The sequence below is a fragment of the Rhinatrema bivittatum genome, chromosome 16 (genome assembly GCF_901001135.1).
Source record: "Rhinatrema bivittatum chromosome 16, aRhiBiv1.1, whole genome shotgun sequence".
Classification (NCBI taxonomy): domain Eukaryota; kingdom Metazoa; phylum Chordata; class Amphibia; order Gymnophiona; family Rhinatrematidae; genus Rhinatrema; species Rhinatrema bivittatum.
The window spans coordinates 3024068-3040137 of NC_042630.1; the positions used below are offsets into that span (position 1 = coordinate 3024068).

At 52.6% G+C, this 16070-nt stretch overlaps 1 protein-coding gene across 2 annotated transcripts in view; it reads left to right on the top strand.

Annotated features, from left to right (window-relative positions):
- Nucleotides 1-15929, top strand: part of LOC115078024 (putative DBH-like monooxygenase protein 2) — a 55760-nt gene extending 39831 nt beyond the window's left edge. For both annotated transcript variants that reach the window (XM_029580593.1, XM_029580594.1), the window contains exons 11-14: nt 1010-1069; nt 9796-9926; nt 11603-11711; nt 14023-15929. In XM_029580593.1, the coding sequence (XP_029436453.1) occupies nt 1010-1069; nt 9796-9926; nt 11603-11711; nt 14023-14316 (594 nt within the window). In that variant the 3' untranslated portion in view covers nt 14317-15929. The remainder of the gene's footprint in view (nt 1-1009; nt 1070-9795; nt 9927-11602; nt 11712-14022) is intronic.
- The last annotated feature ends 141 nt before the right edge of the window (nt 15930-16070 follow it).

A 16070-nucleotide genomic window follows, 5' to 3' on the forward strand; every position in this document is an offset into this window, starting at 1 on the left:
CACAACAGGGAAAGTAGGGGCAGCATTGGTGCAAGCTTCAGATGCAGACACACACACACACTGCTCCGTTACACAACAGGGAAAGTAGGGGCAGCATTGGTGCAAGCTTCAGATGCAGACACACACACACACTGCTCCCTTACACAACAGGCAAAGTAGGGGCAGCATTGGTGCAAGCTTCAGATGCAGACACACACACACACTGCTCCGTTACACAACAGGGAAAGTAGGGGCAGCATTGGTGCAAGCTTCAGACACAGACACACACACACTGCTCCGTTACACAACAGGGAAAGTAGGGGCAGCATTGGTGCAAGCTTCAGACGCAGACACACACACACACTGCTCCGTTACACAACAGGGAAAGTAGGGGCAGCATTGGTGCAAGCTTCAGACGCAGACACACACACACACTGCTCCGTTACACAACAGGGAAAGTAGGGGCAGCATTGGTGCAAGCTTCAGACGCAGACACACACGCACACTGCTCCCTTACACAACAGGGAAAGTAGGGGCAGCATTGGTGCAAGCTTCAGACGCAGACACACACACACACTGCTCCCTTACACAACAGGGAAAGTAGGGGCAGCATTGGGGCAAGCTTCAGACGCAGACACACACACACTGCTCCGTTACACAACAGGGAAAGTAGGGGCAGCATTGGTGCAAGCTTCAGATGCAGACACACACACACTGCTCCGTTACACAACAGGGAAAGTAGGGGCAGCATTGGTGCAAGCTTCAGACGCAGACACACACACACACTGCTCCGTTACACAACAGGGAAAGTAGGGGCAGCATTGGTGCAAGCTTCAGACGCAGACACACACACACACTGCTCCGTTACACAACAGGGAAAGTAGGGGCAGTATTGGTGCAAGCTTCAGACGCAGACACACACACACTGCTCCGTTACACAACAGGGAAAGTAGGGGCAGCATTGGGGCAAGCTTCACGCTTACATAGACGTGGGATTAAACTTTCCTTTCTGTTTTGTTTCTTTCTCTAGGGAGATGAGATTCAGGTGAAATGTGTTTACAATACCAAAGGTCTTCATAAGACTTTGAATGTAGGTTTTATTATTAGAAACATCTCTGTTATCCTGAGGACACACCTCACATTCCCTCTTCCCTCTGGCTACACACGCCATGTTTTCCCCTCACACTGAGGACACACCACATGCTCTCCTCACACTGAGGACACACGCCATGTTTTCCCTTCACACTGAGGACACACCCCATGCTCTCTCCTCACACTGAGGACACACCCCATGCTCTCCTCACACTGAGGACACACGCCATGTTTTCCCTTCACACTGAGGACACACCCCATGCTCTCCCCTCACACTGAGGACACACCCCATGCTCTCCTCACACTGAGGACACACCCCATGCTCTCCTCACACTGAGGACACACACCATGTTTTCCCCTCACACTGAGGACACACCCCATGCTCTCCCCTCACACTGAGGACACACCCCATGCTCTCCTCACACTGAGGACACACCCCATGCTCTCCTCACACTGAGGACACACGCCATGTTTTCCCCTCACACTGAGGACACACCCCATGCTCTCCTCACACTGAGGACACACCCCATGCTCTCCTCACACTGAGGACACACGCCATGTTTTCCCCTCACACTGAGGACACACCCCATGCTCTCTCCTCACACTGAGGACACACCCCATGCTCTCCTCACACTGAGGACACACGCCATGTTTTCCCTTCACACTGAGGACACACGCCATGTTTTCCCCTCACACTGAGGACACACCCCATGCTCTCCCCTCACACTGAGGACACACCCCATGCTCTCTTCTCACATTTAGGACACACCCCATGCTTTCCCCTCACACTGAGGACACACCCCATGCTCTCCTCACACTGAGGACACACCGCATGCTTTCCCCTCACACTGAGGACACACCCCATGCTCTCTCCTCACACTGAGGACACACCCCATGCTCTCCCCTCACACTGAGGACACACTGCATACTTTCCCCTCACACTGAGGACACACCCCATGCTCTCCTCACACTGAGGACACACGCCATGTTTTCCCCTCACACTGAGGACACACCCCATGCTCTCCTCACACTGAGGACACACCGCATGCTTTCCCCTCACACTGAGGACACACCCCATGCTCTCTCCTCACAGTGAGGACACACCCCATGCTCTCCCCTCACACTGAGGACACACTGCATGCTTTCCCCTCACACTGAGGACACACCCCATGCTCTCCTCACACTGAGGTCACACTCCATGCTCTCTTCTCACACTTAGGACACACCCCATGCTTTCCCCTCACACTGAGGACACACCCCATGCTCTCTTCTCACACTGAGGACACACCCCATGCTCTCCTCACAGTGAGGACACACCCCATGCTCTCTTCTCACACTGAGGACACACCCCATGCTCTTTCCTCACAGTGAGGACACACCCCATGCTCTCCTCACACTGAGGTCACACCCCATGCTCTTTCCTCACAGTGAGGACACACCCCATGCTCTCTTCTCACACTTAGGACACACCCCATGCTTTCCCCTCACACTGAGGACACACCCCATGCTCTCCTCACACTGAGGTCACACTCCATGCTCTCCTCACACTGAGGACACACCCCATGCTCTCTTCTCACACTTAGGACACACCCCATGCTTTCCCCTCACACTGAGGACACACCCCATGCTCTCCTCACAGTGAGGACACACCCCATGCTCTTTCCTCACAGTGAGGACACACCCCATGCTTTCCCCTCACAGTGAGGACACACCCCATGCTCTTTCCTCACAGTGAGGACACACCCCATGCTCTCCTCACACTGAGGACACACGCCATGCTCTTTCCTCACAGTGAGGACACACTCCATGCTCTCCTCACACTGAGGACACACCCCATGCTCTCCTCACACTGAGGACACACCCCATGCTCTCTTCTCACACTTAGGACACACCCCATGCTCTCTTCTCACACTTAGGACACACCCCATGCTTTCCCCTCACACTGAGGACACACCCCATGCTCTCCTCACACTGAGGACACACCCCATGCTCTCCTCACAGTGAGGACACACCCCATGCTCTTTCCTCACAGTGAGGACACACCCCATGCTCTCCTCACACTGAGGTCACACTCCATGCTCTCTTCTCACACTTAGGACACACCCCATGCTCTCCTCACACTGAGGTCACACTCCATGCTCTCCTCACACTGAGGACACACCCCATGCTCTCCTCACAGTGAGGACACACCCCATGCTCTTTCCTCACAGTGAGGACACACCCCATGCTCTCCTCACACTGAGGTCACACTCCATGCTCTCTTCTCACACTGAGGACACACCCCATGCTCTCCTCACACTGAGGTCACACTCCATGCTCTCCTCACACTGAGGACACACCCCCATGCTCTCCTCACAGTGAGGACACACCCCATGCTCTTTCCTCACAGTGAGGACACACCCCATGCTCTCCTCACACTGAGGTCACACTCCATGCTCTCTTCTCACACTGAGGACACACCCCATGCTCTCTTCTCACACTTAGGACACACCCCATGCGCTTTCCTCACAGTGAGGACACACCCCATGCTCTCCTCACACTGAGGACACACCCCATGCTCTCCTCACACTGAGGACACACCCCATGCTTTCCCCTCAGAGTGAGGACACACCCCATGCTCTCCTCACACTGAGGACACACCCCATGCTCTCTCCTCACAGTGAGGACACACCCCATGCTCTCTTCTCACACTTAGGACACACCCCATGCGCTTTCCTTACAGTGAGGACACACCCCATGCTCTCCTCACACTGAGGACACACCCCATGCTTTCCCCTCACAGTGAGGACACACCCCATGCTTTCCCCTCACAGTGAGGACACACCCCATGCTCTTTCCTCACACTGAGGACACACCCCATGCTTTCCCCTCACAGTGAGGACACACCCCATGCTTTCCCCTAACAGTGAGGACACACCCCATGCTCTTTCCTCACAGTGAGGACACACCCCATGCTCTCCTCACACTTAGGACACACCCCATGCTCTCTCCTCATACTGAGGACACACCCCATGCTCTCTTCTCACACTGAGGACACACCCCATGCTTTCCCCTCACACTGAGGACACACCCCATGCTCTCCTCACACTGAGGACACACCCCATGCTCTCTCCTCACACTGAGGACACACCCCATGCTCTCCTCACACTGAGGACACACCCCATGCTCTCTCCTCATACTGAGGACACACCCCATGCTCTCCTCACACTGAGGACACACCCCATGCTCTCTTCTCACACTGAGGACACACCCCATGCTTTCCCCTCACACTGAGGACACACCCCATGCTCTCCTCACACTGAGGACACACCCCATGCTCTTTCCTCACAGTGAGGACACACCCCATGCTCTCCTCACACTGAGGACACACCCCATGCTCTCCTCACACTGAGGACACACCCCATGCTCTCTCCTCATACTGAGGACACACCCCATGCTCTCCTCACATTGAGGACACACCCCATGCTCTCTTCTCACACTGAGGACACACCCCATGCTCTCCCCTCACACTGAGGACACACCCCATGCTCTCTTCTCACACTGAGGACACACCCCATGCTTTCCCCTCACACTGAGGACACACCCCATGCTCTCCCCTCACACTGAGGACACACCCCATGCTCTCTTCTCACACTGAGGACACACCCCATGCTTTCCCCTCACACTGAGGACACACCCCATGCTCTCCTCACAGTGAGGACACACCCCATGCTCTCCTCACACTGAGGACACACCCCATGCTCTTTCCTCACACTGAGGACACACCCCATGCTCTCCTCACAGTGAGGACACACCCCATGCTCTCCTCACAGTGAGGACACACCCCATGCTCTCCTCACATTGAGGACACACCCCATGCTCTCCTCACATTGAGGACACACCCCATGCTCTCTTCTCACACTGAGGACACACCCCATGCTTTCCTCACAGTGAGGACACACCCCATGCTCTCTTCTCACACTGAGGACACACCCCATGCTCTCCTCACACTGAGGACACACCCCATGCTTTCCCCTCACACTGAGGACACACCCCATGCTTTCCTCACAGTGAGGACACACCCCATGCTCTCTTCTCACACTGAGGACACCCCCCATGCTCTCCTCACAGTGAGGACACACCCCATGCTCTCCCCTCACACTGAGGACACACCCCATGCTCTCTTCTCACACTTAGGACACACCCCATGCGCTTTCCTCACAGTGAGGACACACCCCATGCTCTCCTCACATTGAGGACACACCCCATGCTCTCTTCTCACACTGAGGACACACCCCATGCTTTCCCCTCAGAGTGAGGACACACCCCATGCTCTCCTCACACTGAGGACACACCCCATGCTCTCCCCTCACACTGAGGACACACCCCATGCTCTCCCCTCACACTGAGGACACACCCCATGCTCTTTCCTCACAGTGAGGACACACCCCATGCTCTCTTCTCACAGTGAGGACACACCCCATGCTCTCCTCACACTGAGGACACACCCCATGCTTTCCTCACAGTGAGGACACACCCCATGCTCTCTTCTCACACTGAGGACACCCCCCATGCTCTCCTCACACTGAGGACACACCCCATGCTCTCCCCTCACACTGAGGACACACCCCATGCTCTCTTCTCACACTTAGGACACACCCCATGCGCTTTCCTCACAGTGAGGACACACCCCATGCTCTCCTCACATTGAGGACACACCCCATGCTCTCTTCTCACACTGAGGACACACCCCATGCTTTCCCCTCAGAGTGAGGACACACCCCATGCTCTCCTCACACTGAGGACACACCCCATGCTCTCCCCTCACACTGAGGACACACCCCATGCTCTCCCCTCACACTGAGGACACACCCCATGCTCTTTCCTCACAGTGAGGACACACCCCATGCTCTCTTCTCACAGTGAGGACACACCCCATGCTCTCCTCACACTGAGGACACACCCCATGCTCTTTCCTCACACTGAGGACACAGCCCATGCTTTCCCCTCACAGTGAGGACACACCCCATGCTTTCCCCTCACATTGAGGACACACCCCATGCTCTTTCCTCACAGTGAGGACACACCCCATGCTCTCCTCACACTTAGGACACACCCCATGCTCTCTCCTCATACTGAGGACACACCCCATGCTCTCTTCTCACACTGAGGACACACCCCATGCTTTCCCCTCACAGTGAGGACACACCCCATGCTCTCCTCACACTGAGGACACACCCCATGCTCTCTCCTCACACTGAGGACACACCCCATGCTCTCCTCACACTGAGGACACACCCCATGCTCTCTCCTCATACTGAGGACACACCCCCATGCTCTCCTCACACTGAGGACACACCCCATGCTCTCTCCTCACACTGAGGACACACCCCATGCTTTCCCCTCACACTGAGGACACACCCCATGCTCTCCTCACACTGAGGACACACCCCATGCTCTCCTCACACTGAGGACACACCCCATGCTCTCTCCTCATACTGAGGACACACCCCATGCTCTCCTCACATTGAGGACACACCCCATGCTCTCCTCACACTGAGGACACACCCCATGCTCTTTCCTCACAGTGAGGACACACCCCATGCTCTCCTCACACTGAGGACACACCTCATGCTCTCCTCACACTGAGGACACACCCCATGCTCTCCTCACATTGAGGACACACCCCATGCTCTCTCCTCATACTGAGGACACACCCCATGCTCTCCTCACATTGAGGACACACCCCATGCTCTCTTCTCACACTGAGGACACACCCCATGCTCTCCCCTCACAGTGAGGACACACCCCATGCTCTCTTCTCACACTGAGGACACACCCCATGCTTTCCCCTCACACTGAGGACACACCCCATGCTCTCCTCACACTGAGGACACACCCCATGCTCTCTCCTCATACTGAGGACACACCCCATGCTCTCCTCACATTGAGGACACACCCCATGCTCTCCCCTCACACTGAGGACACACCCCATGCTCTCTTCTCACACTGAGGACACACCCCATGCTCTCCCCTCACACTGAGGACACACCCCATGCTCTCCTCACACTGAGGACACACCCCATGCTCTTTCCTCACAGTGAGGACACACCCCATGCTCTCTTCTCACAGTGAGGACACACCCCATGCTCTCTTCTCACAGTGAGGACACACCCCATGCTCTCCTCACACTGAGGACACACCCCATGCTCTTTCCTCACAGTGAGGACACACCCCATGCTCTCTTCTCACAGTGAGGACACACCCCATGCTCTCCTCACATTGAGGGACACACCCCATGCTCTCCTCACACTGAGGACACACCCCATGCTCTCCTCACACTGAGGGCACACGCCATGCTCTCCCCTCACACTGAGGACACACCCCATGCTCTCCTCACACTGAGGACACACCCCATGCTCTCCTCACAGTGAGGACACACCCCATGCTCTCCTCACACTGAGGACACACCCCATGCTCTTTCCTCACAGTGAGGACACACCCCATGCTCTCCTCACACTGAGGACACATCCCATGCTCTCCTCACACTGAGGACACACCCCATGCTCTCTCCTCATACTGAGGACACACCCCATGCTCTCCTCACATTGAGGACACACCCCATGCTCTCTTCTCATACTGAGGACACACCCCATGCTCTCCCCTCAGACTGAGGACACACCCCATGCTCTCTTCTCACACTGAGGACACACCCCATGCTTTCCCCTCACACTGAGGACACACCCCATGCTCTCCCCTCACACTGAGGACACACCCCATGCTCTCTTCTCACACTGAGGACACACCCCATGCTTTCCCCTCACACTGAGGACACACCCCATGCTCTCCTCACAGTGAGGACACACCCCATGCTCTCCTCACACTGAGGACACACCCCATGCTCTTTCCTCACACTGAGGACACACCCCATGCTCTCCTCACAGTGAGGACACACCCCATGCTCTCCTCACATTGAGGACACACCCCATGCTCTCTTCTCACACTGAGGACACACCCATGCTTTCCTCACAGTGAGGACACACCCCATGCTCTCTTCTCACACTGAGGACACACCCCATGCTCTCCTCACACTGAGGACACACCCCATGCTTTCCCCTCACACTGAGGACACACCCCATGCTTTCCTCACAGTGAGGACACACCCCATGCTCTCTTCTCACACTGAGGACACACCCCATGCTTTCCTCACAGTGAGGACACACCCCATGCTCTCTTCTCACACTGAGGACACACCCCATGCTCTCCTCACACTGAGGACACACCCCATGCTCTTTCCTCACACTGAGGACACACCCCATGCTCTCCTCACACTGAGGACACACCCCATGCTCTCCTCACAGTGAGGACACACCCCATGCTCTTTCCTCACAGTGAGGACACACCCCATGCTCTTTCCTCACAGTGAGGACACACCCCATGCTCTCCTCACATTGAGGACACACCCCATGCTCTCCTCACATTGAGGACACACCCCATGCTCTCTTCTCACACTGAGGACACACCCCATGCTTTCCTCACAGTGAGGACACACCCCATGCTCTCCTCACACTGAGGACACACCCCATGCTCTCCCCTCACACTGAGGACACACCCCATGCTCTCCTCACAGTGAGGACACACCCCATGCTCTCCTCACACTGAGGACACACCCCATGCTCTTTCCTCACAGTGAGGACACACCCCATGCTCTCTTCTCACAGTGAGGACACACCCCATGCTCTCCTCACACTGAGGACACACCCCATGCTCTTTCCTCACAGTGAGGACACACCCCATGCTCTCTTCTCACAGTGAGGACACACCCCATGCTCTCCTCACATTGAGGACACACCCCATGCTCTCCTCACACTGAGGACACACCCCATGCTCTCCTCACACTGAGGGCACACACCATGCTCTCCCCTCACACTGAGGACACACCCCATGCTCTCCTCACACTGAGGACACACCCCATACTCTCCTCACAGTGAGGACACACCCCATGCTCTCCTCACACTGAGGACACACCCCATGCTCTTTCCTCACAGTGAGGACACACCCCATGCTCTCTTCTCACAGTGAGGACACACCCCATGCTCTCTTCTCACAGTGAGGACACACCCCATGCGCTTTCCTCACACTGAGGACACACCCCATGCTCTCTCCTCACACTGAGGACACACCCCATGCTCTCTTCTCACACTGAGGACACACCCCATGCTCTCCTCACACTGAGGACACACCCCATACTCTCCTCACAGTGAGGACACACCCCATGCTCTCCTCACACTGAGGACACACCCCATGCTCTTTCCTCACAGTGAGGACACACCCCATGCTCTCTTCTCACAGTGAGGACACACCCCATGCTCTCTTCTCACAGTGAGGACACACCCCATGCGCTTTCCTCACACTGAGGACACACCCCATGCTCTCTCCTCACACTGAGGACACACCCCATGCTCTCTTCTCACACTGAGGACACACCCCATGCTCTCCTCACACTGAGGACACACCCCATGCTCTCTTCTCACACTGAGGACACACCCCATGCTCTCCTCACACTGAGGACACACCCCATGCTCTCCTCACAGTGAGGATATCCCTCATTCTCTTTCCTTGCCTTGTAAATTTGCTCAGAGGGGTTCATCTATCTTTTGTCTTGGGAGGAGATTTTTCTGGGCTAAGTTTTCCACGGTGAGTGCTATTACATTTCATGCTTTTTCACCTCTTTCTGTCTGTCAGGGAGGACTAAGCACCAAAGATGAAATGTGTCTGATCTTCTATTACTATTACCCAAAGAACAATATTGCAAGTTGTGATGGACAAGTGAACCGGACGTTAGTGGCAGAGCTGTTGGGTGTGGATCCATCTCTGTAAGTCCCAGCACCTCAGGTCTACCTCAAGCTCAAAAATATCCCCGTGTGTCACTGTATAGTCTGTTTCTTTCTCTTCAGCTCTTATTTTTTTTGTTTCCTTTTCCTCTTGTCCCTTACTATATTTTGCAATGTTTGAAATATTTTTCCTCTGCATTCAGGCAGGCCAGTCCTCACCAGTGTGTTATGCACCTCTGCCAGCCTCGAGTTAACTGTTCACCCTGGATGGGGAATCAGTTTTGTCTACACATTGTCTTGGGTACAGGGCAATACTGAGGGACTGCAGGTGGCGCTCTCGGTTATGTAACAGGGCCTCAGAGTTTTGTTCTCTGTCTCCATCTGCTGGTAGGGATGCATAAACCCACTTCTCTGGACTGGACTGGAATGAAAATTACCTGGTAAGAACCAATTTTTCTTTGTACATCCCTGAGAACACCATCAGCACTGTATAAATATAATGCTTCATACAGCCCTGCGCACACCGGCAGTGCTGTATAAATATAATGATACCTTGTATAGTCCTCAGCACATTATCAGCACTGTGTAAGTAGGTTTTAGGGGTGCAAGAACCTGTCTGCTACAGGACACTTCCATTTCCCCTAGCACTTCACCTCATGATGCTCAGTTCAGGAAGAGACAACGTGTTCTCCACAGAATTAGACTTTTATTTATCAGATTTGGCAGGATTAGCATTTAGAAGGTAATAACAATACATGTTTCTAACAGCCTGGCTACTAAGCACCAGTTTACCCTAAAGAAGGTTCTGTACCATGGTTGGTTTCAAACATGCGATAAACCTTAGCCTGCTTAATATATTAATACTTAGGGCTAACTTATTGACCCCTGTTCCCAGCTTCCGGCGATTTCCCTCTGTTTGCCTCTGAAGCAGGCTCTGGCTGGAGCTCTGAAGAACCATCTGAGAAGGAGGCTCGCTTCTGGGTCTGGTACTGGCAGAGCTGCCGGGCTTTTCTCGGCTTCTCACTGCCTCAGACTCCGCACCACCGTCTGACCCCAGGCAGGATGCCTCCTCTCTCCAGTCTCCTGGCCCCGCCTCGTCTTCTCCCTCCTCGGTAGCAGGGGGTGGCTGGGCTGCTTTGTGTCCACTCCCCTTCTCCTTATTTTCCCCTCCCATCTTATACTTTCCAGCTGATAAATATGCATAAGCTCCTGCATAATCATGTAGTGGGTGTAGGGTGTTTGCTGTATTGCAGGTCTTTCCACCCCCCCCCCCTTCCCATTTCTTTGTGGGGGGTCCTGCAATGTCTGGACCGAGGATGTATGCCAGGATCAGCATTTTCTCTGTTTCAGAGCGCTCCCCCATCATCCAAGGGTGGGAGTCCCTCTGACCTCTGGACTTCCCTTGGCCGGTCCATGACTTCTGATTATGAACCAAGGTTGCTGCATTGTCCCTTTGCCTTAGTTTTAATTATTACTCAGCATCTTACAAACAGGCAGATCTTGATAAGAATCCTTCAGTTCTGGTTTAAAGCGCTCATATGGGCAAAGTTTCTTTTCTTTAGCTGTGACAGTGTTTTGGCCTGTCAGAAGACTGGTCAGCACACTTCTTGGCTATAGGATTCATATTGGGAGCTTTCAGGGGTTCAATATGGGGTATCTCACTACAAATGTATAAATGCAACACCTGATAATTTATGCTGTATTGATTCACTCTGCAGGCCTTTAGTGCTGTCTCTTGCTAATTACTCCTGGGATGCTGAGAGGACTAAAGTTGCCCAACAGGCATATGAAGCGTCGGCCCAGTCCATTATGATTCTAGATGACCTTGTAAGTTCTTTTATAAAATACTGAGACCATGAACCTCAAGTCTAATCCCCGGCTCTGTCACCGACTCTCTGTGTGTGACCCTGGGATGAGCCACTTTATCTCCCTGTGCCTCAGCTCTAATCCCCGGCTCTGTCACTGACTCTCTGTGTGTGACCTCAGGGGAGTCACTTTATCTTCCTGTGCTTCAGCTCTAATCCCCGGCTCTGGCACTGACTCTCTGTGTGTGACCTTGGTGGAGTCACTTTATCTCCCTGTGCCTCAGCTCTAATCCCCGGCTCTGTCACTGACTCTCTGTGTGTGACCCTGGGGGAGTCACTTTATCTCCCTGTGCCTCAGCTCTAATCCCCGGCTCTGTCACTGACTCTGTGTGTGTGACCTCAGGGGAGTCACTTTATCTCCCTGTGCCTCAGCTCTAATCCCCGGCTCTGTCACTGACTCTCTGTATGTGACCCTGGGGGAGTCACTTTATCTACCTGTGCTTCAGCTCTAATCCCCGGCTCTGTCACTGACTCTCTGTGTGTGACCTCAGGGGAGTCACTTTATCTCCCTGTGCCTCAGCTCTAATCCCCGGCTCTGTCACTGACTCTCTGTGTGTGATCTCAGGGGAGTCACTTTATCTCCCTGTGCCTCAGCTCTAATCCTCGGCTCTGTCACTGACTCTCTGTGTGTGACCTCAGGGGAGTCACCTTATCTCCCTGTGCCTCAGCCCTAATCCCTGGCTCTGTCACTGACTCTCTGTGTGTGACCTCAGGGGAGTCACTTTATCTCCCTGTGCCTCAGCTCTAATCCTCGGCTCTGTCACTGACTCTGTGTGTGACCTCAGGGGAGTCACCTTATCTCCCTGTGCCTCAGCTCTAATCCCCGGCTCTGTCACTGACTCTCTGTGTCTGACCTCAGGGGAGTCACTTTATCTGCCTGTGCCTCAGCTCTAATCCCAGCTCTGTCACTGACTCTGTGTGTGACCTCAGGGGAGTCACTTTATCTCCCTGTGCCTCAGCTCTAATCCCCAGCTCTGTCACTGACTCTGTGTGTGATCTCAGGGGAGTCACTTTATCTCCCTGTGCCTCAGCTCTAATCCCGGCTCTGTCACTGACTCTCTGTGTAATCTCGGGAGAGTCACTTTCTGTCCCCTTTCTCCTGTGGAATTTGCCAAGCAGAAACACATCCCACCCGAGCCGTGGCTGCGTATCTGTATCATAGCTGATAAGCATTTTAAAATCTTGCTTTGATAAATACAAGTGGAAATAATTATTAGTGTTATTATTTGTAATAATGTATTGATAGCTCTGGGTAAAGAGATTATTTATGTCCATGGGACTGCAGAGTTTCTGGCCCCTGCATGGAATGAGGTCTCTGCCTCTCCTCTGCTCTCCTCTCCCTGCCCCCTTTTTTGGAGGGGGGGGTGGGGAGTCAGAGCTCTGTGAGCAGCAGCATCATCAAGGAGGGGTCAATACTGAGATCATTTTTACGCCGCTATAATTTTGGCTGTTATGATTGTTAAAATCCTCATTAATTGCATTAAAGGAATGAACTTCAGAGGCGAGTATTTAAAATGAGACTTTTTGAGGAAAGAATTGAATTTGCTATGTTAGTCCACTTGGATGCAAGGAATGAAGGGTCGGCAAACAGCTTGCAGATGAAAGCTTTTAGTTGGAGTAAATACATCTGAGACGAGCTTTCCGGAGTTATCAGCGAAGCTAGAAAATTCTAGAGAAGAACGTCAGGTCATTCTTTCGTGAGCTGAAGCTTAGCCAAGAGTGAGTCGTGCAGCAAGGCGATCGATGAACCTGAGCCTTCAAGTGAATCTACTAGAGACTGGCCGAAGAGGAAGAGATTGGCCAAATCAACGTCCCAGCCTAGGTGCTGTGGAAAGAGCTGAGGCGAGCTGGACGCCCTCCAATGTCGCAGAGTTATGGAAGGGCAATGTGAGAGGCTGAGCAGCTGTTACAGGAAAGATTTAGCTGAAGTGACTGCCGCTCTAGGAGCTGCCGCCAGTTGCTGAACGAAGGGTTCGCGTACTTATTGTTGAATCTTTTGTTGAATAAATAATCCAAGTACATAAAAAAAGGAAAGCTTTGCTGACCTGATGAAGAAAGGATAACTCTCCAGAGCTTGTTACAGATGTGTTACGTTAGTCCACTAAAAGGGTCTGAGAGCCAGTTTGTAACTCCGCATTATGTAGTGTCACAGGCCTGAGAGGACCCAGGATCCTCCTGCATCCTTAAGGCCATTAGAGGTTTACGTTGCAGAGATGTAATGACTGATGGTAAGGAAGGCATCACCAGGAGTGACTTCCCCTTTCTGATTGTAGGGGAACCTTGTTACTGACGTGGGATTAAACCATGAGATCATCCCACCAGAGAGAGGCGCCTGCAGTAATGCCACCTATCCCGTCCCGGGCACCAACCCGAAAACAACCGCCTCACCATCCACTGTTATGGAGGCCTTCAGGACACAAAGCACGCATGGAGTTTCTACTGATAGCACTTCCCAAGCTGTGGAAAGTGCTGCCTTGATGCTGTCCCCCTCCTCGCTCACCCTGCTCCTTCTTGCTTCTGTTTTCTGTTGCGTGACGCTTGCCTGCTCTGTCTCTATAAGTCTATAGATGGTGGAGCGGAGAATATCGTCAGAGCCGAGTGAGGTTCATGGTCTGCTGGTGGCCTCTTGCTCTGGTGACCTTCTGCACCCGTAACGTGTGAAGCAGAAATACTGGGATTGTGACGCTGTGATTTACATTGTAGGATTCACGCACTCCCCCTTTCCATGATGCCTCAGTGGGACACTGCCAGCCACCCTTCTCCACTTCCACCAGTGCTGGAAACACACACACACACACACACTCACACACACACACCCCTCACTTAAAGAATACACACAGAAAACAATCTTTGTGAAGGATACGTGTTGCGCTCATGAGAAATCTCAAAAACCGTCACTGCTGTCTCTCAGGGCCCACGCGGTGGGTCACCTTTTCACAAGCTTTGTCAAACATGGGCCCAACCATCTGCCCCTGATTTTCCTAGCAGGATCCCGCAGTGGTTAGGAACTCAGGATGCGCCCTGTGTGATGAAACCAAAAAGTCCATGGAAGCACCCATTGGATCCCAAAGAGTAGATCCATTCCTTACGGTTCACTCCCAGGATTAACAGTAGCTATCCCAATTGTACCTGGCTAATAACGCCCAATGAACCTGTCCCTTTGCTAAATGCCTTGGCCCATCCTGAAGCAACAAGAGCCTCAGCTTAATTATGCATTGAGTGAAAGTACTTTTTCTGATTTGTTAGTAAATAAAGTGATGCAGATAGGTACAAATAATTCTGGGTTCTATGTTAGGCAGCCACGCCCAGGAAAAGGATCTTGGAATCGTTGTGGACAATGCGTTGAAATTAGTGTTGAATGGATAAATAACTCGTTCTGCTCCACTCCTGATTGTATAAACCTCTCTCGTGTCCCCTCTCAGCCTCTCATCACAGGAGAGATGCCCCTTCCCCTTTATCACTTCTGTCGCCCTCCTCCGCACCTTTTCTAGTTCTGCTCTGTCTTTTTGAGATGGGAGGAACAGAACTGCACACACACACCCCCCCCCCCCCACACACACACAATGAGCTGGATAAGTGAGCGGGCAGAACCTACTTACCCAGAGAAATACCGATATTCAGCTTTATCCACCTTAGTTAGCCAGATAAGTCTAGGACAGCTGTTTGACTGTCCCACATTTAGGCAGGTAAACTTCTCTGGCTAAGTATAAAATAGCCAAGTATATTCAATGGCTTGCCCCTAAATCCAGCCCTAACTCCCTCAGAAGCTTTTTGCTTCGAGTGTACATGAAAAAGGTTTTTATTATGAATTTTGCTTCACTGACAAGCTTTTCCTCAAAGTCTCTCGGCCCGTCTAACCTCTGTTTTACATCTAACTTACTGTATTTAGAAATACATGCATGCATTGCGGTTAATATAAATGCATTTTTTGAACAACGCCCTTTTAGTTTTAACTGCCTCCTTTACCTCACTGTTAAACCATGCCGGCAGTCGTTTGGTCTTCCTTCAGCCTTTTTTAATGCATGGAATACATTTTATCTGGGCTTCCAAGATGGGATTTTTAAACAATGTCTATTCCTCATGCAAACTTTTAGCTTAGCACTATCCCTTTTAGATTTTTCTAATGTTCTCATTGTATTGTAGTCTCCCTCCAATGATTATATAAAATGTGATTGCCTTATTGCTAAGCGGCTCCACCACTATTACTGTTACCTTAGTTTTCTTCAGACCAACTGCACCCTGGTCTTCCCAGGTGATCTCCCATGTTGTAGGCAGACAGGACCTGGACAGACTGGGTGGGCCTTAATTTGCTGACTATACT